Here is a 27,891-nt window from a genome sequence, read left to right on the forward strand (position 1 = left end):
CAATTTAAGCTTTAAGTCAAAGTAAAACTACAAAAACCTACCCAGATGCCTTAAAAGCATGCTAGGGTCTCAAGGCAGGGATAATGCAGGTAACTCTTGTTCTCAGTTATTACTGCTTCAAGAGTAGAGGTACTGGCCAAGAGGTGGCAATAACTTTAGCAGTTTTATCTTTTGTCACAATGGACATTGCTAAATGTGAGAAGGCTATATGTCTATTATAATACATGCACACTGTGTATCTGGATAACTTAATTAGAAAATTAACATAAAAGAAAAGATTTTCTTCAGATGTAATGAGTGCCCAGTGTGCTTTGAAGTTAAAGGGGAAAAAGCTTCAACCATTTTTGAATAGATCATTAAACTGAAAAGTTTATGAAATTTGAACATCTATAATCACCTCTGCTTCAGTTACTGAGAAACAATAAAATTATTAGCTTAAAATCTATGCGGCTAATTATGTTTTAGATTTTCAGTTTCACATTGCACATCAGGAAAGTTCAGTATATTGTGTCACTCAATTGCCTGTATATTAGGCATCTAGTTAGAGAAGTTCTCCATCATCCAATTTAACTATGCACACCAAATGCTGATATTTAGAGAACAGGAAGACTTGGAGACAAGATAGTATGCCCTTTGGGATTATTATAGCATAGCTGCCAAGTTCTCCCTTTTTTTAAGGGAAATTCCCTTATGCTGAATAGGCTTCCTCGCAAGAAAAGGGAAAACTTGGCAGCTATGATTATAGGCAGAAGGGGGCTAAGCTCTCTCAATATGTCTGCTTTTGTTGGAATAAAAATTACATATCCCAATTCACTGACCTCAAGGTTTCAGGTTGTATAAAACCAGTGTTTCATACAATGAAGTATTTTAAAGCTGGCAAACATGTTTCTAGCACAAAACTTGTGGGGATCTCAAAAAGACTAAGTGGAGAGAACAGCAGGCTACCAATGAATCAACCTACCAATGTTGCAACCTAGGGTCACTCCATAAAAACATTTTTCTATGTAATGAAGGCATGACTGGTAATTCAAGGAATTTTTCTTCAAGACAAGTCTTCAGTTGCAGGGGTGCCTTCTGAATTTTGAAAACTCAACATTTTAACCTAAAATGCTATCCCCCCCAATAGTGCAGCTGTTACTAGGATGTGTAGAATGTAATCTTATGAACATCCATGGACATCTATTGAATATTGTATGGGATGTGCCTGCTGGTGAGCAATTCAACTCCTTTCTACACCATTTTGTTAGTGCTTCTCTCCGTACCAATCCATCAGAGAAACACTTGTCTACTACTTTTAAAATGCAATACACCAAAAGGCTAATCCTTCTCCCCTAGATATCGGAGTTCTCTGTCTCAGGTGCTTGAACATGAAACTATTTTTTATTTTTGTAGGAAACTGAGGTGAACAGCAGTATCTATAGTTACTAGTAGGAAACATACATGTGCACCCACTTGTAAATGAAGCTTCAGTTCTGCAAGAATAGATAATTATTACTGGTTGATTTTGGACTAACCTCTTCCCATGAAGCTAAATGTTATGAAGTACTGTATAATAAGATTCACACAACCCAACACTGTGTCCCATGTTCAACTTTACCTACTCTGTACAGGAAAGTGGATCTCCATAATAAGGTATTTGTATGTCCTATGTTTTCTCTAGTGTAAAAATGTCTTATTTTCTACTAATCTGGAACTATTACTTGACTCTAATAATAAACTCTGTATTTTGAGCTATGTATACACAAAAGTTCAGTTTTAATGATATTTTGGAAGTACCTTAAGCATTCAGGGGAATAATTTGACTCCTCATTTTGAGAGATACAATGTACAAATGTCTCTCTTTCAGACTTGTCTTGTTATCAGGGTCTCGTGCTCTGTGTATGCCAAATAACTGATTTGTTTTGGGTTGCATATACCAGGGCTTGCCTATGTATCTGTATCTATCTCTCTATAAAAACAGTACTTTTAGTTCATCTAAATTTCATAGTTGAATTACCTTCTTCCTTTTTCTTCTTTGCTTCTTCTTCGCTTCTTTCTTTAGCTTTTAATGCTTCATCAGCTTTAGCTAAAAATAAATAAAATCTGGATTAGTTGTTCAGTAATTAACATTTTCGATAAAACAACTTCTTATAAGGGGTGGTCAGAAATACACTTCTTGTGTCCTATGGAAAATGCAATTTACTGTGGACATAAGAAGTGATTGTCTCAAGTCCCAACTTGTCCCTGTATAAAATATATACATGATGCTCAAAGAAGAAACCATTAGACCAGCCGAACATTTTCCTTAGACTATCTTTGAGATACGTGGATGCTTTGAAGTATCCCACCACACATTTTCTTCTCAATACATTTCCACTAGATAATAGACTGAAGCACTCATGGGCCTCTACGTCTCCAGTGTTTGGCCTCCATAAGCAAAGCATGCCATACTCTGGTGCTCCCTTTGCAACTGGTCTGCTGGATGAAGAAACCTTGTACTGCTTCCTGTTTCCTTCTGTAGACACAACAGAGTGTCACTTGATGGATCAGGGCCTCTACATATATTTTTCTTCAGTGCAAGTCATAGCAGCAGCATTTAATTCATGTTATTACAGCATCTTCTAGGAAGAGTCTCCTTTCCTTTAGAAACAGCTTCCCTTATTACTTAATTATCTATAAGTTGCTCAACTGCAGGGGTTTTAAACACTTTACTACAGATGTTAAAGAAGATTAAAAATATACAGCACAGTAACAAGGGACTATCAATATACTCTGTAAATTAATTAAATTTCTGTTCTAGCACATCATTTATTCCAAAGCGTTAATGTCTCAAAGGGGCCATTCTCTTTTATTGCCATCTCACTGCCTGATGAGGAACTTGGAATAAGTCTCTAATAGCATTATAGTTGATGAAATATTAAGTTTTTAAAAGTACTGCCATGTCAAAAGATGAAGAACCAAAACGTGGGTAGTTAGGCTTTAGACCAGCCCTTAATATGTAATAAATCCATTATATGCCTAGTATACCGGCTGTTTTGCTCTACGTTAGTTTGCTGCACCAATACATTAGTTATATGAATATTCAATTGACATAGTAAGTATGAAGTACATGAATGACACATGACCACAACTTTCAAAGGCTGATGTCTCTTTGTATTTAGTAGATACACCTTCTTAAAATATACAGTTTAAATACTGATGTTCTGAAATGATAGAAGCAATTACAGAGACATCTGTTTCCATTTCCAAGCTTTTAGACACACTTAGGCTACATTTAAAGTCATGAAATATTAAAACTTTTCTGCCAGCAATATCTTTACAAGAATCTATTAAATTAGATAATAAAAACAAACCACTGATAACTGTAAAGACTTTTACTTCATTTACACTTTATTCTCCCTAGTAGCAGGATAAGGATAATAGAAATTCCATTTAAATTCAATTTTGGTTATACATGTAATTGTAGCTATACCCCTTGAGTCATGTAAAATGCTCAGCTTATGTTTCTTTCAAATTATCCTGCTCAGATTCACATTCCACTCCTTACAACCATCTTCAATATGTATTAGCAAAGCTCATTAGACTGAAATTTAATAATGCAAACATTAGGTGGGTCTCAAGATCCTCCATTATCAACACAAGATGGATTGCTTATATATAGCTCTTAGGCTAACCAGGCAAAATTTAGATTCAATAAACTATGAGGCTTAAATTTGATTTATTTATTTCTCTATGCCGGTTTGTTCTTCATAACTGATTTGTTCCCTGCATAGGAACAGTTCATCATATTTTTGAAAGATAGAAAAAAATTTAAGTTTAAAAGAGAGATTGTTATCTCATAGTTAGGCATGTGTTTCTCTGTAATCTATACTTTGCTAATTTTCTTGACTTCTATGTACCAGTAGGAATGTTTAAGGTATTTTAAAGGAGATGCTTATTTTCCTTTCTTGGTCCATTATTTGAGCCTGGTAGCAAATGCATCACATCCTAAAATGTTTTAATATGGCCCAGAAATGGAGAAGCTCAGCCTAGCCCACTCAGAAGAATATTCCAGCGAAACAACTGCTTCCGAGTGAATATGCTGAGGAATTACACACAATCTATTTCGAGAAGTTTAAGATGTCACAGTTTAAAATCAGGAGAATAAACATTTCTGTTTTTCTTTCAGAGCAATTCTGGAAAAATACTGCATGCATGCAAAAATTCTAAACCAAATATTCCTGTGTTGAATTCATAAAACAGTTATTTGGAAAGAGCAAACTGAAATCTATAATCCTTGTACTACTGCGTTCCATGAGACTGCTAAATCACAGCATGTCTGCATTGCTGCTTTCTGTATGTTTCTCACTAGCTATCAACCAGAAGTTGCCTAACACTTGCTAAGCAGAATGTTCCCAGGACATTGTATACAAGATCTCAAAGTAGCTATCTTATTACAAAAGAATTTCCGAAATAGACTTGAAAGAGAAGTTGCTGAATTGCAACTTATTACCAAAATTAAAACCATGGAGAGACCTGGTCTGAATAAAGACATTGGATTCTTATCTCATTATACACTATAAAGGTATTTTTAGCCATCTCACCCCTTGCTTTTTCCTGTAAGACCAATTGCAGTCGTTAACAGGTTTACCACACCTATCAGCCAATCACCCATTCCCACCACCCATCTGAGTAATACGCCTCCCCACCATCTCACTATATATAAGGGTCTGGTGACTTCCGTTTCAGTGTATCTGAAGAAGTGTGCATGCACACGAAAGCTCATTGTTGTTGTTTAGTCGTTTAGTCATGTCCGATTCTTCGTGACCCCATGGACCATAGCACGCCAGGCACTCCTGTCTTGCACTGCCTCCCGCAGTTTGGTCAAACTCCTGTTCGTAGCTTCGAGAACACTGTCCAACCATCTCGTCCTCTGTCGTCCCCTTCTCCTAGTGCCGGGGACGAAAGCTCATACCAATGACAAACTTAGTTGGTCTCTAAGGTGCTACTGGAAGGAATTTTTTACATTATGTTTTGACTTGCTAAGCAGTGTGAATCAAGTTCAGCAGGCCTTAATGGTCACCTATTATCTTCAATCATCTCTAATCTCCTCCAACTAGAGTGGTTGAGAAAAAGGAACTGCAATCCAGCAGAGGCTCTTGCTGGAGGAACGGGCTTTTTACAAATTCCCCCCCTTTCTTTTGCAGCCCCTGCACCACCATTTACATTGTACCAGTTTTTGGGAACTCCAAGAACACTCCCCAAGAACTGTAAAAGCCGAGACAGACCTTAGCTTGACCGAAGTCATTCTAATTATTCTTCAGCAAGACTTGCTCTTCCATACACTTGATAATTTTATCTTTAATACTGCTTTTTACCAGTTTACCCAAAACACATAACTAAGTAGCATATAATTTCCTGGACCACCTCTGCTCCCTGAATAGCTTCTTATAAATCTGGGTTACATTAGCTGGTTCATATCAGCAGTTTCATATGGGAGAAAGTGGGCCCAGGTTCCAAACCAACCATAGTTTTAAAGGTCAAAACCACAGCTTTGAATTGTGCACAGAAACTCAAGAGTCCAAGAAGATCTTTTAATAGGTGTAATACGATCAGACTTGCATGCGCCAGTCAGCAATCAAGTTGCCATGGTCTAAAAATAGAAATTAAGGGAAGAGTCTTGGGCTCCCAGTATGCTTCCGAGCACAATTCAAAGTATTGGTGCTGACCTTTAAAGCCCTAAATGGCCTCAGTCCTGTATACCTGAAGGAGTATCTCCACCCACATTGTTTAGCCCGCACACTGAGGTCCAGCTCCAAGGGCCTTCTCGGTAGTCGCTCCCACCCTGTGGAATGCCCTCCCATCAGATGTCAAGGCAACAAGCAACTACTGTATCTTACTTTTAAAAGACATCTGAAGACAGCCCTGTTTAGGGAAGTTTTTAATGTTTAATGCTGTATTGTGTTTTCAATATTCGGTTGGGAGCCGCCCAGATTGGCTGGTGAAACCCAGCCAAATGGGAGGGATAAAAATTTACTACTACTACTATTATTATTATTATTATTATTATTATTATTATTATTATTATTCCTACATGGCAAGAAAATAAACCCATTATGAAATAGAAATTATGGGTTGAGTCGAACTAAGAGATACTATGAGTAAACCTAATGAAATCAATAGACATGATTGACTTTAAGTGCAGCATTTTCAATGGGTCTACTTTGAGTATGACTTGGAATACAATCCAGGTTATCTGATTTAGTTACTGTCTACTGCAAAGGGTACGAATTGGATATTAAAATTTAATCAGCAGCAACAGCAGCAATATTTTTTGAAACACCTATATCTCTGCTTGTAAACTGAAACAAACTTATGTACAAAGCATGTTTGCCCCTTTACTTGGTTGCTTCCTTAGGTCACAGCACAATAATAATTATATATCAGAATTATACATACACAAAATTCTGAACATGCCCTAGGATAAAGAAATGTTGGAGCTGATTTTTGTCATTATTGAAGAAAAGACTGGTCAAAATATAGACCCTCAATTTGTATGGTTATGTAAAATGAGTAATTTCCACAGAAGACTGAAAAAATATCATTCTTTTTCTCACAGTAACTATAATGTCTATCAGTTGTTACGGAGTGAGGGCAAGGGAGAAAAACCTCTATATTTCAGCGGCTATTACGAATTTGTGTAAATGAACAAATTGACTAATTTTGTTCAGAGACAAAGAAGGTTGACAGGCTAATAATAACATTTTGATTGAAAGAATATTTTTATTAGGTATGGGAACTTGAGGGATTCTATAAAACCCTTGGGTGCAATTTAAGAAACTCATGAAATATGTTGTTTGATTGGTATTTTTAGGTTGCTTAGAAAAATGTGAATTATGTTTTTTATATTTTACTTTATGAAAATATGTAAATAATCATGAGTGGGTTTAATTATTTGACTCTGTGTGGATAAGTACCATACGTGCCATGGAGGAGAGACTGCACAATGGAGGATTTGTGGAAACCATAGGTGGTGATAATTCTTGTTGGAGGCAAAGAAAGCCACCAGACATTGGCCAAACTCGAGTTGCCGAAAAACCAATGAGTGTAGTTGTTATTACTCTGGAGGCTCAACCAATACACCTGAGGATTCAAGAGGCCAGAAATGTGCTTGGCCAGGGGTAGGCAGCCTAAGGCCCGGGGGCCGGATGTGGCCCAGTCTCTGTAGAGCGAGCCCAGATTAGCAGGTCTAGCTAAGGAAAGATATGCATGCCCTGGAGGTGGAGGTGGGCTACAAGGAAGATCATTATCTCAGTAAATGTGGGGGGGGGGGCACAGGCCAAGCCAAATGGGAGGGCTCTGAACTGGTAATGTGTGTTTCCAATGGCAAAATGTGGGTATTTGCTGTGTGAAGGATAGATTGGAATGTGTGGGTAGGTTTCCTGGAGATCTATTGATGTGAGTAGGTCTTGGGAGTAGAGATTTTCATTGATGGAGGAAAAAGTCTTCATTTCGAACTTTCTGTAGGCTACCCATTGGTTTAGGAATTTTTGATCTAGAATGCCCCCCAGTTTAGATAGTCTGACATCATTGTTGTTGCTGGCGGTTAGACTTGCTCTTATTGGTATGTTGTTTTGCTGGAATATGTTCGAGAATCTGGGCTTGTTCCACGATCTGTTAGGCTTGAAACCTCTATTTCTGCCTTGCTGGCAGAAATTACGAAAGGACATACAATTGCATTACCTGAGAGGATAATTTATCAGTTTTCTAACATTTGTACCCCCTTTTCTACCATAAGACATTCAAAGTGGATTATCAAAAATATAAATATCTAATTATTTTCAATGAAAACAATAAAAAAATGAACTAAAAAAGCAGCATGGCAACAGTTCGCAATTTAAAAAACACACACAGTGAAGGCCAATAACACAGTCTCTGCGTGTAGGCATGAAAATACAAATATAATACAGAATACAAAAGGAAAAAAGGGCGCGCGCGAAAGAGAGAGAGAGAGAGAGAACAGGAATGCCAGTCATTGCAGCTCACCAAAAGGTTAATAGGGCCAGGACAAACCTCCCTAGAGGTGTCCCAAGTTCTACATGGCATTATGGGAAAGGCCCTCCTGTGGTCACACAACATGCATCAGACAATGTAAGGGAGTAGTAGAGTAAGCAGCACAGAGATTGATCTCAGTGCTCTTAAGGAAGGAGGTTATCTTTGACATATGCTGGTTCTAGCCCTTTTAGAGCTGCAAATGTCAAGGCTGGCACCTTGCTCTGAGCCCAGAAACAAACTGGTAACCAACACAGATAATGTAAGATGAAAGTAACATGATCTCATCAACAGACCCTGGCAGCTGTGTTTTAGACCAACTGAAGTTTCCAAACTATACCCAGGGCAGCTGCATATAAAGCTTATTTGCAGTAATCCAACTTGGAAATCACAAGGCCATGAATAACTGAAACAGGATTTATTTCTCCAGAAAAGGGTGTGACTGGCATGCAAGCTGAAACTGGTAAAGGATGCTCATAGCTTCTGCTGCTACCTGGTCACCCTGGGCTATATACAGCAACAACCCCTGACAAGCTATTTCCAGACTGACTGAAACACACTGAATTCCTTTCAAACATTTTTTTTCAACTGTGAAAAAAAACATCCAGAACATTAGAAAACTATGAACATGTTGAATACACTGCAGTAGAAATAAATATAAATGGCTTTATGGCCTTACAGCTAACAGCAAATATGTGAATAATCCTTATTCGAAAGGACAAAAAAAAGGAAGAATTTCTGGAACAGGCAAGTAACTTTTTCAAGAAGTACATATTCCAAGATGTCATATAGAGTTTTCCAGAATTTCCTTGAGAATAAATAAGATTGGTCACTATTAAAGATTTCACAAAGGCTCCATCCATGAAAGACAGCCAGCATTAATGCTATTCTTAGTCATATATAAACACATCTCATTAAATACATCCCCTTAATAGTAAAGTGTGGTTTGCAACATGGACCTTAATTAATGTTTTGATTATCGTTATGCTTTTTTTTTTAGCTATTGTGTGCTGCCTTGAAACGCTGATGGATGAAGGGTGATTAATAAAATGAACTAGTAAATAACATGCAGACATTATCCAACAGACATTAAATATCAATCTGAAGCAGAGAACTCAGGAGAATGAAAAACAAACAAAGCTAATAATGTTACATACGCTTACACAAACCTGCATGTATTTATACGGCTCTCTGTAACTCTAAGAAGAAATAAATTAGCAACACAACATACAGAGGTGGTATGCACAAAACATCCAGACCTGCTCCCAAAATGGATAGTACAAGAATAGGTTTAACCTACCTATTTCTACTGAACCTGAAGTCTGATTTTCTGGAATATGCAGAAGAGAGTCTCCATTCCCAATGTGTTTCAGAAGAACAGTTATTTACATTTTACCTGATTCACAGCCCAGTCCTATGCCTGCTTGCACAGAAATCATTCTCATCGAATTTGATGGGGCTTCCTATCCAGGAATTTATGCGTAGGATTACAGCTTTAGGTTTTAAAAACCATTAAACTTTGTTTTCCTCAGAAAAGCTATGGTGTATAGGTTGTTGCTCATCACTTCACAAAGTAGGGAATACATCGATTGTATTTACACTTTCACTTGAACGTACAAGAGTAATCAGAATATAATGCCTCAACTGGTTTTATTCCAGCTGCAGTGCACAAAGTACAGGTGCAGGGCTTGAAGCTAAAAACTAATTCTGAGTTATGCAGATAAGTATTCTGTTGATATAAATCAGCACAAATATAAACTACTTGATCTGGAGTGCCACAGGAGTTTTCTGCACAAACTGCATGTCTACATATTATTTAAAATTAGAATTATTTCCCAATATTTATATATTGTTCTATTCTGAAAAGATAATTTAAAACTATGAATTGCTTTCCCCCTCTTTTATAGATGAAAAATGAAAGACTAAATGGTTTTCCAGAAATCTATAAAAAGTAAGTTGTATTAAAACTTCTGTTTCAGACTTCATATTTGGAAAAGTGAAAAACATTATATCTGAAGACACAACAATATTATGTTGAGGCACCTACAGTATGGCAATATCAAATCTTTGGTTCTATTTTAATGACTTTCTTCTAGTTTCTGTTGATGTAATCATTAAGGTGTCACTCAAAAAATCGAATATTCACTAGATGGCGCAACTAGAATAATTTATATCTTTATTTAACCATGCTGCGTCTGTCTAGAGGAATGAAACAAATGAGATAACGCATAAAGCACTCATTATTGGGGGTTTGTCTAATCCTGAAGCATTAAGTTGAAATGAAACCTTTTGATCTACTTGTCCCATGGATGATTTCAGCTAAGAAAATACATGCTGGAATAAAATTATGCTAAACCAAAGGATAGTTTTAATAAGAATATGTTACTTTTATTTAAACTGGCATTAGAAAAAAGAGGCTCCTCAAAGAAAGCAAGTCTGATTCATTTCAATTCTACTTCTTGAAGGTTAACTGATTATATTTTTTAAAATGTTGCTGAAAAAATTCTTTTAAAGACTTGTTTTTACCTTAAATCAATGACTAACAATAATAATTACAAAAAACAAAGATTAACAGTATTTATGTGTTGATAACACAATATATCCTTCTGGGAACTAATAGCAACAAAAACCCCAAGGAATTAAAAGCTGTTTGAATTTCAGTTAAGTACTCAGAGATGGGTACATTACATCTAACCATTTTTGTTTTTCTGCTAATACTATTTACTTTGTTATTACTTTGTACCATAAGTCAAGAATGTGGGGATAAAATTTGTGTTTGCAAACTATTCAGAACTACAGTACAATGTATTTTAATTAGCTGGGGATTAGCAGAGGCATCCTAAACTTTTATTGTGATCATATATAGTCCAATTAATTACTGAGGGCTGTATTTATAAGAATGAAATATTAAATTCAGGTAAAAAGAAAACTGGAATAACGGTTGATTTTAGCCTTTTTGTGAAGCCAGTGTGCCTGTCCAAACAGGCAACTCTCTCTAGTGTTGAACAGCAGAAGAGCTAAAGACCAGAGCATTACAAAGATAATGTGAGAGAAGAGGCTATGAATAAAAGCATTTTCCATTTCATGGAAAATAGTAAAACAAATGCTGTTAGCGAACTCCTCCCTCCCAAATTAACAGTCTGCAGGCATAATTAGTTGCACTATTTTTCCTTTTACTTACATTACAATGAACTTTATTTTTTACACTTCTAAAACATTTAAACGACTCTCTAAAATGCAAAACACATTCTCCTATTGCTTGCAAGACATTATCTAATTTACATGCCAGTTTCTGTAATATATTACATGTATCAGGGCATCTAAAATGTTTCCCCCAAAAAACTATTCATAGAGGAACTCTCAGGTTATTACGATGTCAAAAAAATTCTGTATACACTTCTAAAATATATATTACATATGTATATCTCCCTGCACGGCTCCATTGTCCATTCACAATGCAAACATTTTCATAACCCTTAGTAATATTGTTAGGACAAAGAACAATGGTAAGTGTATGATGCTGTGTAATACCTTAAGTGGTTCTGTGTGTATTCATTTATGTATTTGAATTTGTCTGATACTACTTCAAAACCATGAATAAGTGAAAGATCATCTATAAATATTTATTCAGTTTGACTATTCTAAATTAGTTATTTTATGTAAATTACAATGAATGTCCAAAAGCACACGGGAATTCTAACAACCTTGCACATATCTGGTGAATGTCTGAGAAATGCAGATTGCCCATCACTTGTTTGTCACATAATGGTTATTGTTAACATTCACTAGTGAAACTTCTAATTTGAACATTTACTAGATGAGTGTTGGATTCCCCGGTGGTTGTCAATAGTTTTTTGCTTTCAAGAAATCCACTGTGTTATGTACACTTCTAAAATTTATTTATTTTGAAAAAATGATGTGTTACCTTCCAGGGTAAACCACACCCAACACAGCTTGTAACAAAACCATACTACATGGTATAAAATAAGTACAGAGGACACAATATAAAAAGTCCAGAATTATTTCATTATCAGCTATATACACACACAGTTTAAAAAATAAACTAAAACAATGCATTGTGCTTCTAAAGGGCAGCAATTATTTTTTCCCCAACAGTTCTCAGGAAAGTTTATGTCTTACAAAGGCGGACTCTTTGAAGTGGTGCCTTGCAGTGGGTTTTATACTACATTTTATTAAAGAAAAAAAGTTAGTAGACTCTGATTGCACTAAGTACTTAACAAAAATGTGACATTTTAAATTTACAACAGTTTCTAAATGTGATTGCCCAATATACATTAAATATAGGCACGAAAATTTTATATATTTTTGGAGATGTAGAAATATGTACAGCACAGCTGTACTTCCAGCTGCAAAATATGAAAAGATACTTTTACAGCTAAATACGACAAACTTCTCTAGAGAAACTACAGATTTACCGGAATATTAGCATGCTAATCATAGATCTGCAAAGGAGGGGAGAGGTACCCCAAAAAGGACAATGATTGTTAGGAAGGAATCAGTAAAAATTGACAGATAAAGCTCTGTAATAGCAATCAAGAGCTACCTCCCCAAAGACTCTCCAAATCCTGGTTACTGCCTACTGTATTAAGACTGTGTTTCTCATCACTTAATGCTTATTTTCATCACTTTGCTTAAAATATTGATAATCAATTAGGGCTACGTCTGTTTTGCCACAGAATCTGTGTCACAGTCTATCAGGCTGTCAGGGCCAATTCAATCCTCATTCAAAGTTAATTTTTTCTTCATAAATCTGCCTTTGGAGGAGTCATTAGGCGCAGAACATAGCCTGAGGTGCAATCACCTATTCTCTTTCATTAGTGGCAGGCAGAGAAGGTGAGGGAGATTATTAGAACTTTGGAATGATCACAAAGCAGCGTGCTGCCTGTCAGATCCCCCCAACATTTAATTCATCTAGCCAACTTACCAGCACTGTTGCCAACAGTTTTAAATGGACATTATTCATGAACATCTGTGACATGCTGAATATTCTGAGCTACAAATGATGAAAAAGCAGTGCTCCGTTTGACTTTAAAATTAATTCTATGGTCAAAACAATTAAGAATATAACTAACGTGCTTTCTGATTTTATTTTTAGCTATTATTTTCCCTTATACTTCAGAAAGAAACCTATTTATGAAAAAAAGGTTTTTAAAACAAGTACCACATTATAAACTCTGTGCTGAAAACCAAAAATATTATACACAATCTTACGCAAGGTAAAATCAACACAATGTTTTATTAGTGTGACTAATTTTCATCAGGTTGTTTTTACAGATTATGTAATTAGCTAGCTGCACTATTGGGTTTGTTGCCAAATGAAATGACATATCTGATTTCAAGACAATGCCATATTAAGTTACAGTGCACTTTTCTCAGCATATAACAATCAGTTATAGTAGATGAGAACAGATCTTCCAAGTCAAATATATTACATTTATTACTTCTTACTCTGGTTATAGATATGAAAACAGAAATACAAGTAGGCAAAGGAGGAGGAGGAGGAGGAGGCAGCCATAATCACATTCCTGGTTCACAATTTGATTTTTTTTTTAAAATGAAAACTGTTTAAGATAAAAAAGCTGAATTCACTTTTTTAAAGACTAATTTGAAACTTTTAAGCTCTTAAACTCAAGACTTTAGAATGAGCATTAAAAAAATAACAATGAATGTATAAAAATACCAAAAGAAAACCACAACCCTGTAGAATTTATTTGACATGAAAAGGGCATAGGGAGACCAATTAAATGCTTAGGTGTTTATACACTAAAGTGTTCAACCCAAGTGGAAGAAATTGGAGTGCTTGGTAATAAAAAGCAAATATATAGCTGCCATGCCAAAAATATGAGAAAAAGTGAGAATCGGTGAAACACAGACAGGATCAGGGGTTGTCCTATACAGAGGTTCCTCGACTTACGAACTTAATCCGTTCCGAATACACATTCGTGGTCAAAAAGTTTGTAAGTCGAAACGCGGCTTCCCATAGGAAAAAAAATATTCTGAAAAATTCATGTCGAGGAAACCGCATGTAAAAATCCGTAAGTCGAGGAAACCACATTTAAAGCTGCCAACGGTTTCCGTTCGTATGTAGAAAATTTCATAAGCGTGTGGCCATTTGTCCCGTTCGTAAGTCGAAACCTACGGATGTCGAGTCATTCGTAAGTCGAGGGACCACTGTATGTCAAATAGGGTACAAGAGTTTAATCAACTAGAGCAGTGGTCCTGCTAGCTAAGGATGATGGGAGTTGTAGTCCCAAAACAGCTGGAGGCCCAAGGTTGAGGAACACTGAACTAGAGAACCTAAAAAGAACACATCCCACAATGGTGTCTGTGAAATTTACAAAAACTGTTTCTTAAAAGTTTAAATTGGATTTTCGACCACCCATTTTTATTCGTTTTACTATAAAGCAGTTTGCACATGGGCAGTCTGATCTTGAGGTTTAACAGTTGCAACTTTCTGTGAAAGACAACCAAATTTCCTCTGAATGTGATGTGCATCAGCTACCACACTGAACCTTGAGCTCAAGTGCTCCCTGCTCCCCTTTCTTTTTGGATGAAAGGACTGTGGAAGTTTTGCCTTCCCTTAACTGCACTTTGTCTTTTCAACTTACATGGCAAACTATGGTTGGCACAACACTGATTTCAAACAAGGCAACTTCAAACCATGGGTTTCTGAAGGTAGCTTATTTTAATTAACCATAGTTATAAATAAAATGCCAGGTCAAGTAAAGTAGTTGGAGCTGATGCTGGTTGGAATGGAATGGCAAGGGAGTTAGGAAAAGGTCTGGGGAAGCCTGAAGGGGCCAGGAGCAGAGCAGCAACAGCAATAGCAGCAGCAAAGGTTGGCATCTGAAGGGAAGCAGAAGAAGCAACCCAGGAACTCATGTCCCTGCAGCTACTGGCAAGTAACAGCTGGTTCTTGTGAATCTAAGGTGACAGTTGTCGCTGAATCAGGTTGAAAACCGCAGTTGAAATCCTGCAAGAAGTCTGAAGGACTCCAAAGTGAAGGAAGTGAGGACCAAGTTGGAATTTACAGCTAAAGTGTAGTGAGTTGTATGCTAGCTGGAGGAGGAAGAAATATAAGCCACCACACATACCGTTAAATGCTTGCCAGAATAACCAATTTTTGATAAGGCACTAAGTATTCATTTACAGTGGTACCTCAACTTACGAATGCCTCAACTTCCGAAGGTTTCAACTTCTGAACTCCGCAAACCCGGAAGTATTTTCACCGCATGTGTGTTCTGCGCATGCGCAGAAGCGGTGCACGCGGTCTGCGCATGCGCAAAGTGCAAAATCACACTTCACGCATGCGCAAAATGGGCGCTTCGACTTCCAAAGGATTCAACTTCCGAAGAGCGCCGCGGAACGGATCGCCTTTGTAAGTCGAGGTACCACTGTATATAATTAATTTATGAGCTGGAGGAGGAGAGTGATGGCACAATTCGAAAGGGCTTAATTTGGGGAATAAAACTGTAACCTCACAAGCCACATTCTTAAAGGGATAGTAAGCATATTGCTTATACAGTGCTATTCTAAGTTGCAGTAACTAAGTAGAACCAAAAGAACTAATCCTTTTAACCAGGCTTCCTCAACCTCGGCCCTCCCATAATCCAACACTTTTGGCCTACAACTCCCATGATCCCTAGCTAGCAGGACCAGTGGTCAGGGATGATGGGAATTGTCTCAAAACATCTGGAGGGCCGAGGTGGAGGAAGCCTGCTTTAAACAAACATTGTGCTTTATTAATATTGAGAATAATAAGCTTCAATAAATTTATAATGCCTCATTTGTAACTTTAAGCCTAGTGCTCTGGTCTGTGCTGTCCCCAGAGCAGAATGAAGAGGCACAGGGTGCTGCAAGGGAGAAGACAGGAAGGGCAAGTGCTTTGCAGCTTTGAAGCCAAGGACTTGCTTCTCCATTTTGGCAATGTAAGTCTACTCAGGCATTTTCTTCTTCTTCCACTCCATTTAAAATTAAAATTAAATACCGGTAATTAAAAATGAGTAAGAATAAACAGAATATACAAATATACAATTCCCATCAACCACAGCCGGGATAGCCAATAGTCAGAAATAATAGATGCTGGAGTCTGGCAACATCATATTAACCACCTTTGATCTATGCTATGATCTCCAAAAATGCTAGCATCTGGAATGTTGAGAAACTCCCACATGATTAGCAAACTGGAGGGACTGTTCACCATTTATAGGTATATTCTACTTATTTTGTTTGCCAAATGATGTTGTGGCCTTTTGTTTTCCAACCAGACCCCTTTTTCCCTCTTCAGTGTGGCAGCAACAAGTCAAATACACTATTTTACAATCTCCTCATTAAATTTGACAGATGACGTTTCTCTTTGCAGTTAACAACCAAATTTAACCTGACAGTTTTCCTGCAAACGTGAACTGTCTTATGCTAAAGCATGAACCTTACTTTCATCTGCCATTTTAAAAATGTCAGGTATCCGTACAAATGAAAATCATACAGATGACAAAAGATTTTGACTATGTAAAAGAAAGACATACAAATAAGATGTAGAAAATATATTTCTTCACCAAAATATACTACATGAACATATGTGAAATATATTTGTTTATGAACATGACATTAGTATAACCAGCTAACAACTCTGCAATTAAGAGGTATGTGATCATCCATTATTATCAGAGATGTGTGCATATGAAACATAAGCTATTAAATGCAGCTTCCATTTCACAAGCAGAAATGTGTTCTGGCTGTCATCAGAAATCCATATTGGAAACTCTTGTTATTCCATTTTGCAGTTACAAATCTAAAAGCAGTGCTAAAAAGTTGAATTCAATGTATATAGTAATTGAGGTTTTTAGGTGGTGTAAAAGTACTTTTGTGATTATCATACCCTATGAATTAGTCCTATATATGCTTCTGTTATGAAGGTAAGCAAAAAGAGCACTAAATGAAGTCAATAACAGTTAATTCAGAGCTTGATAAAACCCTCAAGGGCTGAGGCCTGTTGGAACAAAAAATACAAGAAGTATTAATGGTACAGGCCTGCAATAAATCTGTTGGCTACTGAGTAAAAAGTCTGACCAAGAACTGAAGGAAATCTAAGACAGCATGAAGAGGTTGGTAGCTCAACAAAACAATTCTATTAGCAGCACAAGATCTGTGCAACACCCAATACAGATGTAAAAACAACAAAATACTTTGTACCAAAAAAATGTCTAAATTAGTTACAACATTCAAAAAGTAATGTAACACTCCAGAATTCCTACAAGATTCTCTTAGTAGACAAAGTGAAAGTATAATTGAAAGGAAGTATAACTTAAATGGACTTATCTGGGGAACGGGTAAGAGAGAGCCCTAAATCTAATGCATCATATCCAAGTTGCTTTTCAAAAGCAGACAGAAAAGCAAATCACTACGTCAAAAACAAACACAGCGGAACAAATATAAGCCATCACACATACCCTTAAATGCTTGCCAGAATAACCAATAACCAGGCACTAAGTATTCATTTATATAATTAATTTATGAATAGCTTCCCATAAATCATCCCAAAGCAATTCAGCAAAAAACACCAACAATTAAGAAAACATATTTAAGAACCATTTCAATTCCAACAAAGATACAGATTAGGATAAAATATCCATTTAAAAGGCTTGATGGAAAACTTGTTGTTCAACAACTTGGACCCAGAATACCTTAAGGGCCAAGGTATATCCCAGCTTGATCTCTGAGATAATCTGGAAGAGTGCTGCTAGATGTCCCTTGTGTTTCAGAGATCTGTCAGACTCCCACTAGAAGTCCGGTATTTAGTGTTGTCGGTTCCATACTGTGCAACACTTTTCCAGCAGAGATTTGGCAGGCATCCTTGCTTTTGACTTTCAGGCATCTTTTGAAGACCTTTTTATACCTATACAGTTGTTTCTGATTAGCCAGTAATTCTAATGCCCTGATGTCTTATAACAACATGGCAAACAAACGAACAATAGGCCCCGAAACAATAAGAGAATCAGCGTCTGTCTGAAATGTAAAGGGAGGAAGTCCCAAAGCGTAAGAGACACCGCACTCAAGGCCCAATCCCTATACTTTACGGAATGGATCTCCTGATGAGAAGGTATCTGTGAGAGGCCTACTCCTGCAAAGTGCAGTGGTTGGTTGGGTATATAAGAGGAGAGAGAATCTTTGAGGTATCCTTGGCCCAGGAAATATGGGGCTTTGTACTCCACTACTAGAACCATAGACATAGCCCAGGAGCTAACACTGCAATTCTTTCAGCAGCAGTATAACATGATAGCAATATTCTATCCCAGTGAGCAGCCGAGACACCGCATTTTGCACTTGCTCTAGCTCCTGGACCAATCTCAGGGATAGTCTAATCTGGAGGTTATCAGTACATGGACCACAGTGGTCAGGCTTGTTAGATCCAGAAATGCCTGTAGCTATCTTATCAGGCAAAGCTCCCAGCCACTGAGGTCACATGGGACGTTAGTGACAGAGTTGGGCCTAGGAGCAGACGAAACTGTTTCTTCAAGGGGAGTACAACCCCATCCACAACAAGAAGGCAACCAATTATCCAGACTTGGGACTACTATCCCATCGCAGTTACATCTTGCCATGATTCAGACTCAGTTTGTTGGCCCTCCACAGTCCACCACTGTGTTGGGCACTGATCCAGGGCTTGCATGGTCTTTTCTGATTCAAAAAAAGTTTGTTGTTGTTTAGTCATTTAGTCATGTCCAACTCTTTATGACCCCATGGACCAGAGCAGCTTCAAGAACATTGTCCAATCATCTCATCCTCTGTCGTCCCCTTCTCCTTGTGCCCTCAATCTTTCCCAACATCAGGGTCTTTTCCAGGGAGTCTTCTCTTCTCATGAGGTGGCCAAAGTATTGGAGCCTCAGCTTCATGATCTGTCCTTCCAGTGAGCACTCAGGGCTGATTTCCTTCAGAATGGATAGGTTTGATCTTCTTGCAGTCCATGGGACTCTCAAGAGTCTCCTCCAGCACCATAATTCAAAAGCATCAATTCTTCGGCGATCAGCCTTCTTTATGGTCCAGCTCTCACTTCCATACATCACTACTGGGAAAACCATAGCTTTAACTATACAGACCTTTGTCGGCAAGGTGATGTCTCTGCTTTTTAAGATGCTGTCTAGGTTTGTCAGCGGTTATCATCAAAATACCAATGAAGCATCACTATATGGAAGTCCAGAAAAACACTATGGTTCAGGAGTCGTCAACATGGTGCCCATAAGCACCAGTGTGCCAACCCAGTACCTCCAATGCACCTACAAAATTTATCAGTAAATATCTTGTTTGCTCTCCTGCTCAGACTTGTTTGCACTGGTTCCGCCTCTCCTATCCTGAACATGCCCCCTTAAACTGGCCCACATTTCATCAGATGCCAGGTATAGGCACCCATCCTACATTCCATTCTGAACAGAGGACAGGTGCAAATAGCTTTTGTGGCTTCCAAGAGTATATGGGCTTCCTCATTGAACTGAGTACCCCAGGCAGCCATTCTCAACCCAAAACTCCAAGGCTTAATTCTCTGCCAGGAGCTTATTTTGGCTTAAATGATGATTCTATCCAGACAGGAAATTTTAACGTGTAATTTTAATTTATTATGTGCATGTTTAACCATTGCTGATTTTACTCATATTTTGATAATTCTTTAGGGGAGCCTGTTTTTAAAGTTTGATTTTTGGGGAAATATTTTTAATCAGCATTTATATTTTGTGAAAAATGCTTTGAAGTTAAGGTTGATTAAGCGGTTCGTATATAAATCCTGTTAAATAAATACACAAGAGGCACGACTTCCCAATGGTCCGCCCCCCCCCCACTTCTATCAGGGTACCCAAAATAGCATAAACACACATGCTCTTTTAAAGGGAAGCTGTTGTCTGGAAGTGATGTCAAAGACTTGGTAGAGGCCCACTTAATAATTGAATATGTGTACTTATTTCTGGGGGAATGAAGAGAAAACCTTTGAGGGCAAACACAAAAGCCAGCAGGATTTAGTGTATATTAAGTGAAAACTCATAAGGCAGACAACCAAAAGGATTTGACACCTGGCATCAAAAGAGAGAAGAAGGTACATCAAGGAGAGATTTGTGTAAAAAAGTTATTGCTGATGCCAAGACACTCTCAATTACACAGCCAATAGCCTTGAAGAAGCCACAGCTGACTTTGAAAACAGCATGCCTCAATATTCTTAAAATGAATAAGTACTCTATATCAGAAACCAATGATCCACACACAATTTTGAGAGAAACAAATTCTGAGAAACTTTGCTGGATTTTTAGCTTAAATCCATTATCTAAAATAATAATTCGCTCACTATTTGTCTTATTAAATACCAATGAGAAAAGAATCAAAACTGCCTATGCACACTGCTTACAAATTCAGTGGATGAGTTTTAGATTTTAGTCTTGTATAAGGAGAAATATGAAGAAATGCTATTATATGCAAGCAATTTATCTTCACTACATATAGTGGTTTACTCTTGGAGTTGTGCCAAACCTATCTGAGCTTCAGTAGCTGCATTAAGAGAAAGCTGTACTGATATTATGAGGAATATGAACAGGAATACATTGCTTAGGATTTAGGTACAGGATTTTTCTACATGGATTTGCCTGTAACTATTACATTTTTAATACATTCAGAGCAAAGGTGGTTTAGAAGGCCATGCATTAAATCTGTAAGATTTGAAATATGTGTTAACAAAGACCTGGTTTCTTGAACAAGTATTTAAGTAAGATTTGTTGTCAGCACAGAAAGTCTTCTCCAAGGACATGTTTCATAATATACACAAGCATCTTGCTCATTTGGAACCTTGAAAGTCCCAACTTCCCTCTCATAACTCTGAGGGAATAATATTAGCACAGACATGTGCACCAATATATTTGTATACAGCTACAAGAAGATAATAAATAAGCAGTATTATTCAGCATAAGTAACTACGGTAGATAAAACCCACCAATTACATTGTATCTGTCAAGTTTTAATCCAAGTCGTTGCGGTCTAACGCTTAATATCCTTTACTTTGTTATTCAACAGAGGAAAACAATAAAAGTATTTTGAAATACTAACTAGAAGTATTAATGCTCAGTGTTAACTATGCTGAGATCTTTTATGAAAATCTTCAAGAATGGGCACTTGTGTGTCCTGAAATATTGAAAACAGCTGTTCAGACCAGTTATCCACGTACCGGTATTTCATGGATGGCTGTAGTTCTGAACTCATACAGGACCCTGGAGTAGTAGGACAGTGAGTTTTTGAAAAAAAGATAAAATCATGGTAAAGGTAAAGGGACCCCTGACCATTAGGACCAGTCACGGACGACTCTGGGGTTGCGGCGCTCATCTCGCTTTACTGGCCGAGGGAGCCAGCGTACAGCTTCCGGGTCATGTGGCCAGCATGACAAAGCCGCTTCTGGCGAACTAGAGCAGCACACAGAAACGCCGTTTACCTTCCCGCCAGAGCGGGACCTATTTATCTACTTGCACTTTGTGCTTTTGAACTGCTAGGTTGGCAGGAGCAGGGACCGAGCAACGGGAGCTCACCCCGTCAAGGGGATTCGAACTGCCGACCTTCTGATCGGCAAGCCCTAGGCTCTGTGGTTTAACCCACAGCACCACCTGCGTCCCTTTTAAAATCATGGTAGGCAACATCTACTGTGTTCATTCCCCAAGTTTGTGGGCTCTTAATATACTCTTTCAAATCAGACTTCTTCTTGTTGTTGTTTGGGTCCTTGCTAGCACACACGCTTGCAGAGCTAATTTGCAATTGTAAAAATATACAATGTGGTATTCATTGGCACAACTTGCCCACTCATGACATAGATCAAGGACAGCAGACGGAGCACTTCTGCATATGCACTAAGACAGGCACATCCAACTTTCAGGAGACTGTGATCTACTCCCACTATAAAAAAAACTGGGGGAGAATGAAACTATCCTTTTGGGGTACAATTTCAGTGATTAAGATGAATATGCTGCCAAAGATGTTATTTTTATTTCAGTCAATCCCAATTATAAATGGAGTATGTAATTTTAAAGAATGGCAAAAAATAATTACAAGATTCATCTGGCAAGGGAAGAAACCAATAATTAAATTTAAATTGCTCACAGATACCGTACTAAGGAAAGAGGATGTTTCTCTTTACCAGATTTGAAATTGTATTATGAAGCTTCATGGCTTTGTTGGTTAAGGGATTGGATTTTATTTTATTTTTTAAAAAATACAGCTCTATTAGATCTGGAAGGATTTGATAATAGATTTGGTTGGCACGCATACTTATGGTATTTTTTTGCTAATGATTGGTTGCACTATTGTCAAATAAATTAAATTTTTAGAGAAGACTGACGAGTGTTGTTGAGTTTTGGGGGGAGAAGCTAAATCAGAGCTTTTTGGGGGGAACAATCAGCCAAATTTGTTGAGCTTTTTTGGGGGGGCACTCTGGGTCCTGCGATTGACTGGGATTTACCAGGGAAACCTCATGATCGACCAGAAGATTGCGATCGACCTGTTGGACAGCCCTGCACTAAGGTATTCCAGATTTCGTGTTCCAGTTGCAATTCCTTAAGTTACATAGGAGCCTGCCCATTAAAAATACCCGAAGCAGTTCTTGGGGGAGAGATATAAACTGACCCAAATGTGCACAATCTCTGGTCTCTTTCAAATGAATCTTACTATTGTCCTCTTAATAAGGTGCTGCTCAAGGAAGTTTTAATTATAAAAATAAAACGTCATATCTATTGGAAAAACTGTTGAAACGTGGGTCCTGATTGCACTATGATATGTGCCTTAGAATAATTTTCAACATCACTGTTAAATCTGTTCTCCTCTGTGTTGCACAACATTCAAATACTATCCAACATACTGAATATTAAAACTTTTTGGGTGTAAACATAGTGAATTTTTTTATTTTGCATGAGCATGGACAAGCCAAGAACTGGTGTGAAATAAAAGTGTCCCTCATATATATTATCCACTCATTTTAGTGTTTCCATTTTTAAAAGACAGATCACTTCTCTAGGTATAACAACTTTTGTGTGTGATTTGGTGAATTATGCAAAATTAGAACTAATAATAGCTTACATTTATAAAACTCCATAAAAGTTTGGAAATTCATAAACAATGTGTATCAACACAGTAACTGAAAGAATCAGGATATACTAGTTTTACTGTGATAAAATAGGCTACAAAAATATGAATAGTTAAGAGGGATGGGCTGTAAATAGGTCAGCTCTAAATCCCAAGTAAATATCTTGTTTATATCCTGAAGCCCTGTTTCATGCTTGCCTTGCCTTGCCCTATTCCTCATTCTATCAGTAGGGTCCCTTCTGGTCTGGTCTAAACACAGGGCCACTTCACCCTATCGATCGTCTTTAAATCCCCAAGAATAATAAATTTCAAGACAACACGGCACAAACTGACTAAAGCCCTTTAATTACAAAACTGCTGAAAGGAAATCATTGATCAATGGCATTATGGGAAAATAAACTGCCCCCCAAACCAGATCAAAGTCAATGAAGTAGCTGACTAGCTGCCCCATTTGGGACTTTTGCTAGATTAGTGCTCATAGACAAGTAAAAGAGGCTATACTAACACATGCTGCTTAGTTGCTTTTTGAAGCTCTCCCTGGCAGGTGTCATGCTCTGAGCATGGTTTTTGATTACTCTAATTAAATATAATATTATCAACAGATCTTCATATTGATCTCTAAAACCCCTTTGTAAATAGAAAATTAAAAGCCCTGAGAGAGGGCCTCAGAGGCTAACAGGTAGGTTTAATGATTTCATCATATCAATTTTCTCTGCTGCTTCCTGCTATCAATATCACAATTATAATAAGTTCTGATTTTAGAATTTGTATAAGAGAAATTAGTGCTTGCTAGTTCACACCTTTTGGCTTATGCAACAAATTATGCTTATTTCCATAGAGAGAAAATGAAATTTGCTGTACAAATGTGAAGTATTGCAGTGATATAGTATTTATTATGCACTATTATATTACAAAATAACCTATAAACCCCTTGCTCCTTTAACCTTTAGCTTTCACAAGGCCCATTAACTGCTTGCATGTACACCAACAGTTCATGTATATTACATTTTTATTATTACAAATTCCATTTTTTTTACTAAATTCGGATCTCAAAGCTTTACTTCAGCAAAATGATTTAATGTTCTTATTTGTAATCACGAAACCAGAAAAATAGAGATCATGCCATAAATTACCATAAACACCCCCTTCTTTTTTTTAGGTATTGCTTTTTTTCTGACAGAAGTGTGCTCTGCTACAATAGTCCTGCTCACCATGTTATCTCTCTTCTTATTCATTTCATATTCCCTCAGGTAATTCTCATTGCTAAAACCCAAATGGCATCAACCTGTTGTTTAGCACATCTATAAAAAGGCTAGCCTGCTGGCTAATTTACCAAGGGATTGAAGCCCTGAAACCACTTCAATCTGTTACTTTGTTTCCATGTAAAAGGCTCTACCCATGGCCATGAACCTCCCATGTGAAACAAACAAAAATGCTCTTTTCAAGAAAGAAAAATTCAAAGCAAAAAACATTTAATGTATGACCCTCAGATACCAAATATACTACTACAACAACAACTAAGCCAATCAATATAAAAAAGGTCAACGCTTGTAAAAACTTCACAATTTATTTTGCTTTTTTATATTTACAACATTGTAGGTGCAAGATTCATACACTGCTAAAACACAAAGTGCTAGTAATTGCCTGGCTGACTTCAACAAATTACATGTTAAGGATTTCTGAGCGTTATTTAACAGATGCATTTTATCACTAATTGTGAATGTCCACCCACTTTTGCAACTGGTTCCTCCTCCCTCAAGCCCCCACCATGAGAGCCCCCCCCCCCAAAAAAAAACAATCTGCTCGTTCCACTTCAAAGATCTGGAGGATTTCAAGATATCTGGAGCAGATTTTGGAGATGCATAGGGGGATGCAGAGAGAATGGAAAGCCCTATTTCATAAGCACATGACTAATCATGCTACACTGTATCTCACCCCAAGTCTTTTTTATCTGTTTTAACTCCACACTAGAAATATAAGCACAATTGTGTAACAGGTTTTAAAAGGGGATACATTCTGGAATACAAAATCAATGCTAAAGGAGTGGCGTGGAGCCAAAGCCTTAGGAGAAAAAAAATAATGCTTATTTATTATTTACTTAAGGCATTTGTATACTGCCCTTCCTAAGCATTTATCCCAGGATAATATAGAAGGCAGTTTAAGATCCAAAACAATATAAAATATACAATAAAACATTTTCATAATTTTGAGTATGGGAATAACCAGCACATGTACTCTTGTCACATTGTTTCCAACCAATTTTAGCAATACTTGACAGAACTTTTTTTTAATGCTAATATTCAAATATGCAATGTCATACACCCTCTGTCTTGATGAGGTTTTGTGCCTGGCCTTCTCAGCCATTTTATATTACCAATCATAGCCCACAATCCTAACATGATTACAGTATATGATTCTCAGCATACCTACACCTGATCTGCACTAAGCTGCCACAATTGTCCAGCCACCCAACGAAATGGGCCGCACATCTGCAAATGAAATTCAAACAACTAGAAGCAATCCAGAATCAAGAGAATGTTGCATGTTTGTAAATAAAAGAGGGTAAACTGAGTCACTGAGGGTGACTTTCTAAACAATATTTATACAAGTTATAGAAAGCCAAATTTGGTAATCCACCACTGGAATCTATGTACATATAGACCTGGATCATAACTGCTGTTCCAAAGGAGCTCAGTTGTTTGGGGTAAAACCCCAATGTACACAATCATGTTTTCAAAGAAGTTTACAGTAATACTGATTTAAATGTTTTTTTTAAAAAAAGTTTCTTAGCTTAGTCCTTTCCCCTTCAAATTGTAATAATTTATCCCTTTGATCTCCAACATGACCCATGTTTTAATAGCATGTTTTTACTTATGGGGTGGGGCTTGGATCTAAAGGGGCATATAATCTCAGAAGAATAGCAGCTGACACAGGTAGATCAAATTTCTAGATAAGCTTTGTTTATCTCTCAGAAGGCTCTGCTGAAGAGTGATAAGCAGATACTACATATGGATTTTTTACTTCTATTTTTTGGATCCCAGCCTTTAACACAAGTTGATGTCCTATTTCTCCTGCTTTTTAGGTTACAAGAAATACTTTGAGATAAATTAATAGGATACAGTTAAGGATACAGTACCACAACACTTGGTACTCCCCATATTCTTTTAAGAAAAAGGAACAGCAATTCTAGTCTATTAAGGAATGGCAAAGATGTGATTTTAAATAAGCGTTATCATTCAGATTACTTTTTTAAACTGTTTATTGTTCCATTGAAAAAGGAAGAGAAACATTAAGCTCACTGCTTCAACTACTACATGTTTCACCACTCGATTAAAGAAAGTAATTCAATCAGTTTGCATTTTCTCGGGAAAATCTCATTCAGATAAATTTTACTGCCATCTTTCTAAATAGTAAATAATTATTATTGTCTCAAAATGAATTTTTGCTTGCCAAGGGCAAACCATTGCTGTTATTGTAGAGCTCTGTCAGAGAAAACAAGAAGTTAAAAAGGTTATAAAGATACCATTAACATCATGGGTCTGCTTTGTCAGGACTCAAAAGTGCTTAGTAATTGAGGCTTTTATTCAGAGTGTATTAGGACCCATATAAATGGCACAGTTAATATGATGCTTTAGGCTTTATTTTGTTGCAACCTGGCATAATCACCTACAACAGCTGAATACTGTAAATTTATCTGCTGGAGAGCACAGCTCATTCTATCATCTGTTTCGAGCTGGAGTCTTTGAAGAAAATGTTAATAGCATACGGCTTAAAGGCACATTTTAGATTCAGCCAATACAAAAAATAGCAAAGTTTAAAATAACTAATTTGTCTAAGCAGCATGCATCTCCTCTGGAATTATGAGGGCAAAAGAGGGACAAATGCATTTGCCTTAATGGCACAAGCTCATATTTTGTCAATGTTTGAAATACGGTGGTTAAAAATATAAACACAGTGAAGTGTGACCTCAGCAGACAAGTTCAGCAATAATGATCCACAGCAACCAGCACATTACTGATCAACACCGTACCCAAATATATTCATGGGCATCTTTCTGCTTATATACATACACCGTTGCTACAGCATGTACACTACATTGGTATCTGAGTGCATTGCATAAAAAGGCCAATATAAATGTAATAAATCAATCAATAACTGCAAGGTATAAAAATGGCCATTGAATCAGAAACACTGCAGCTACCCAGTTAAACTCTTGAACATATACAGTCGTACCTTGGATCCTGAACGCCTTGATACTTGGACGTTTTGGCTCCCGAACTCTGCAAACCCGGAAGTGATTGTTCTGGTTTGTGAACGTTCTTTGGAACCCAAACGTCCGATGCGGCTTCCGCAGCTTCCAATTGGCTGCAGGAGCTTCCTGCAACCAATCAGAAGCTGCACTTTGGTTTCTGAATGTTTTGGAAGTTGAATAGACTTCCAGAATGGATTCCGTTTGACTTCCAAGGTACGACTGTAATTTGAAACTATGTGGAAGAGAATATTTGTACCAAAGCCTAGGCTCAGCTGGGGAGAGAGACACTGGATAATATTTAAGTAAATTTTATTCAGAGGAGACCACTGGAGTTAATAAACTTGACTTACATTGAGGAACTGTATAGGGCAGGAATTTATGGCTTCTTGTGTCTAGGTCTGGAAGTTTTGGGGAAAGGTTGAAATACACTAATAGCATCAGCTTTGGGGTTACTTTGGGATGTGAAGGTGTTAGCTAACTTATTGGCAAGCATTTTGCTCACTTGCTCATTTTGA

At 37.3% G+C, this 27,891-nt stretch overlaps 1 protein-coding gene across 2 annotated transcripts in view; it reads right to left on the minus strand.

Moving 5' to 3' along the window:
• Nucleotides 1-27,891, minus strand: part of RSRC1 (arginine and serine rich coiled-coil 1) — a 160,593-nt gene that overhangs the window by 33,350 nt on the left and 99,352 nt on the right. For both annotated transcript variants that reach the window (XM_035133475.2, XM_035133474.2), the window contains exon 7: nucleotides 1,997-2,065. In XM_035133475.2, coding sequence (XP_034989366.1) covers nucleotides 1,997-2,065 — 69 coding nt within the window. The remainder of the gene's footprint in view (nucleotides 1-1,996; nucleotides 2,066-27,891) is intronic.

The sequence above is a fragment of the Zootoca vivipara genome, chromosome 5 (genome assembly GCF_963506605.1).
Source record: "Zootoca vivipara chromosome 5, rZooViv1.1, whole genome shotgun sequence".
NCBI classification, from domain to species: domain Eukaryota; kingdom Metazoa; phylum Chordata; class Lepidosauria; order Squamata; family Lacertidae; genus Zootoca; species Zootoca vivipara.